Source organism: Chiloscyllium plagiosum, chromosome 9 (genome assembly GCF_004010195.1).
Source record: "Chiloscyllium plagiosum isolate BGI_BamShark_2017 chromosome 9, ASM401019v2, whole genome shotgun sequence".
In the NCBI taxonomy this organism is placed as follows: domain Eukaryota; kingdom Metazoa; phylum Chordata; class Chondrichthyes; order Orectolobiformes; family Hemiscylliidae; genus Chiloscyllium; species Chiloscyllium plagiosum.
In genome coordinates, this window is record NC_057718.1 from 72698135 (window position 1) to 72701675 (window position 3541).

Below are 3541 nucleotides of genomic sequence, written 5' to 3' on the forward strand. Positions count from 1 at the left end.
TTTGCTCATGTTGGGTATCGGGTCTTTCGTTCTGGCGAGTTGTTGTCTGAGCGTGGCTGTTGGTTTGTGTGCCGTTATGAGTCCTAGGGGTCGCAGTAGTCTGGCAGTCAGTTCCGAGATGCTCCTGATGTATGGTAGTGTGGCTAGTCCTTTTGGTTGTGGTATGTCCTCGTTCCGTGGTCTTTCTCTTAGGCATCTCTTAGGCATTTATTTAGTATCTTCCCTATCTAATGTACTCCATAGAGATGGCCTTGTTGATCTTTAAATGCCCTATTCCCTCCTAGTTACTTTTTTGCCCTTAATGTATTTGTAGAATCTACTTGCCGAAAATCTCATATCACCTTTTTGCCCTCGCAATTTCCCTCTTAAGTATGCTCCTACTGCCCTTCTACTCCTTCAGGGATTCACTCGATCCCAGTTGTCTGAACCTGACATCCAACCCCTTCTTTTTCTTAACCAGAGCCTCGATTTCTCTAGTCATCCACATTTCCTCCAAGTACCAGCCTTGGCCATTCGCACTAATAGGAACATGCTATCTCCGAATTCTCGTTACCTCATTGCTGACTATTTCCAGCATTGCTTTTTTAAAATTTGATTTCCAGCGCCTGCAGTATTTTGCTTTGTTTATAAATTCATTAAAACTGAGAGACTCTTGCCAATTTAAAAACAATTTTCGATGCCATGTCTTGCGACTTCTATCCTTGCAGAAGAATGAAGATACTTCCAGCCATAAATGGAGCTGTATAACATTGAGTGGGCAAAGTTACTACCATTCTTCTGAGGTGGCACAATGGGCCACCTCTGTTCATAAAAAAACAGAAATGTTCTATATTTCATAGCCCAAGTAAGTCGGAGGATTATTAATATAAAAAAATAGAGGTTACTCTTGCAGAACCATTCAAATATCATAAGTTAGGGAACCATTCATATGGATTTTGACATTAAATCTTTAGCAAAATATTGCATAAAATTCTCCTTCTTCTGAATGCTGCAATTCCATGGGAATACAAATTGTTTGCAGATCCTGTTATAATGATGTCCAGTTGTGTAACTAATACTCTAACTGCACAAAACTTTTTTTTCTTAAAAATTCAGGCTATTGTGAATGTGGGTTGCTTTTAAGACAATTAAACTCTAGACAGCTGCAGTATCAGCAGGTTTCTGTCAACATCAAGAACATTAATGTCATCAAAACCTCTGTGCAAATAAAACTAATTCTTTTGGTCAGGTGTGTTGGTAAGTTTCTTCCATGGCACAATGCTAAAATGTTTTTCTTAATTTCAGATAACACCTTGGGACATTTTGATTTTAAAAACACTATTTAAATGCAATTTACTGTTGGCAAAAGCGAAGGCCAGTAATGTGCATGCAGAAATTGGGCGTAATGTTTTTAAAAATTTTGGGTTCCCAAACCCTCTTCAGAACTACATGCAATGACACAACTTTCAGTTTTTAGCAAGCAGAACGATTAAATGGAATGATATGATGTGAGGAATCGCATACCTGGCATAGTACTCTCATACTTCGAGTTGGCTTTAAAAGAAGAAAGCAGAGGTTTACAAAAAAACAGCTGTTGCACTTAAAATGACTGGAAGAGAATAGAAATTACTGGAGCATTCTTGAACGGCTTTCTGCAGTTTACACTTCTTGCCTCCTCTTCCTGCATTTTCCCAACCAACCCAGCCACCAGAGTCAATATTTCACCACTAGCTGTCAGTGAGGTTCGACAACTCTTCATTTCTGACTAATTTTAATTAGAGAAACAGGCAGTCATTAACTGCAGATGTGAAGACAGAATAAACAAAATAGACCCACCAAGCACATTGCTTTGTTGGGCACAATGTATTCTGCTACAACAAATGATGGATCCCAAAAGAAAAAACCATAATAAACTTAAATAAAATTATGTTTGAAATGGCACACCTTTAGATGTAGTTCTCCTTGTCCTTCAAATGCAGATAAATTTCCAATCAGGAATAACTTATTTCTTAATAGCTTAGTTTGATTATTTGATAATCTGCTGATATTTACCGTCAAGGTAGACATCTTGAATGTGAAATAGACAAACATTATAGTACAGTCCAATCATGACCTTGGTGAAATGCCAGCAAAGAATCAGTCTTCAGAGATGGGCCTGGAAAAACTTCCTTAATCAGTATGTTTCTTGTCAATGAAGCAGGAGGTACTGCTGGTTCTGACCTGGGGGAATGTAGTTGGTCAACTGGATCATTTTTCAGTAGGGGAACACAGCACTATAAGTTTATGAATAGTTATGGAAAAGATAAGGAGCAATCTAGAGTATTAATGCTTAGAAGGAGGGCGGCAACTTATAGTGGAACAGAAATAATCTGTCACTGGAAAATCTGATTCAAAGATTGGCAAGCAAATTGCAAAGAAATAATGGGTTGCCTTTAAAGAGAAAGTGGCACAGGTACAGGCAAGGTTGTTCCTACAAAAGGGAAAGATAGACAGACTTTTCTGGATAATGAAAAAAGAAAGAGAGTAAGGTGAGCAGGAACAAAGGTACTCATGATGAAGACAAGAGCTTCATAGTACAAGAACTTGGCTGAATGTAGAAAGTTCAGAAGGGAAGCAAAAAGTAAATTAAACAAAGAGGGATTATGAGAACAGACTGACACTTCCATTAAATGAGCAATTCAACAGTATCCTACAGGCGTATAAAGAGTAATGGGGAAGGATGGAGATGATTGCAAAGTGCAAGGTCAGAGATTGCATGGCTCAGGTAATAAATGAGTGTTCTGTCCTCAACTTTACTATGCTCAAATCATAGTGAAAGTGGAAATAGTTGAGACACTGTATGGATGGGCTAAAACTTGATAAACAGAAATATTATATACTCTAGATGAACTCAAGGTTGTAGATAGAATCCACCTAATATATTGAGAAGAAAAAGCAAGGAAATTGCAGAGGCAGTGGTTATTATTTTCTGAACTTCCTTTCACACAACAGCAGTGCCTGAAAACTTGAAAACTGTAATCCTTGCTTTAAAACTGGATGGCTTTGAGGTATGTAGAGAAGAGGTGTTGGAAATTCTGCAAAGGGTGAAAATAGATAAGATTTATCCTAGGATTCTCTGGGAAGCAAGGGAGGAGATTGCAGAGCCATTGGCCTTAATTTTTAAGTCCTCGTTGTCTACAGGAGTAGTGCCAGAAGATTGGAGGCTAGTTCAAGAAGGGGAGTAGGGATAACCCTAGTAACTATAGGCCGGTGAGTCTCACTTCTGTTGTGGGCAAAATCTTAGAGAGAATTGTAAGGGATAGGATTTATGAACATCTGGATAGGAATAATGTGATCAAGGATAGTCAGCATGGTTTTGTGAAGGGCAGGTCGTGCCTCACAAACCTTATTGAATTCTTTGAGAAGGTGACTAAGGAGGTGGACGAGGGGAAAGCAGTAGATGTGGTGTATATGGATTTTAGTAAGGCGTTTGATAAGGTTCCCCATGGTAGACTACTGCAAAAAATACGGAGGTATGGCATTGAGGGTGAGTTGGAGGTTTGGATTAGGAGTTGGCTGGCTG

The 3541-nt window shown here is 38.9% G+C and overlaps 1 protein-coding gene across 15 annotated transcripts in view; it reads right to left on the bottom strand.

The window, feature by feature from the left end:
- dop1a (DOP1 leucine zipper like protein A) overlaps positions 1–3541 on the bottom strand; it is a 377089-nt gene that overhangs the window by 206835 nt on the left and 166713 nt on the right. For 14 of the 15 annotated variants that reach the window (XR_006312556.1, XR_006312558.1, XR_006312557.1 and 11 more), the window contains one exon: positions 1504–1533. The exons of the other annotated variant lie outside the window; for it this stretch is intronic. Coding sequence is in view for 11 of the 14 variants with exons in the window: in XM_043696201.1 (XP_043552136.1) it covers positions 1504–1533 (30 nt within the window). In the remaining 3 variants the exon portion in view is untranslated. The remainder of the gene's footprint in view (positions 1–1503; positions 1534–3541) is intronic. 15 annotated transcript variants of the gene reach the window in all.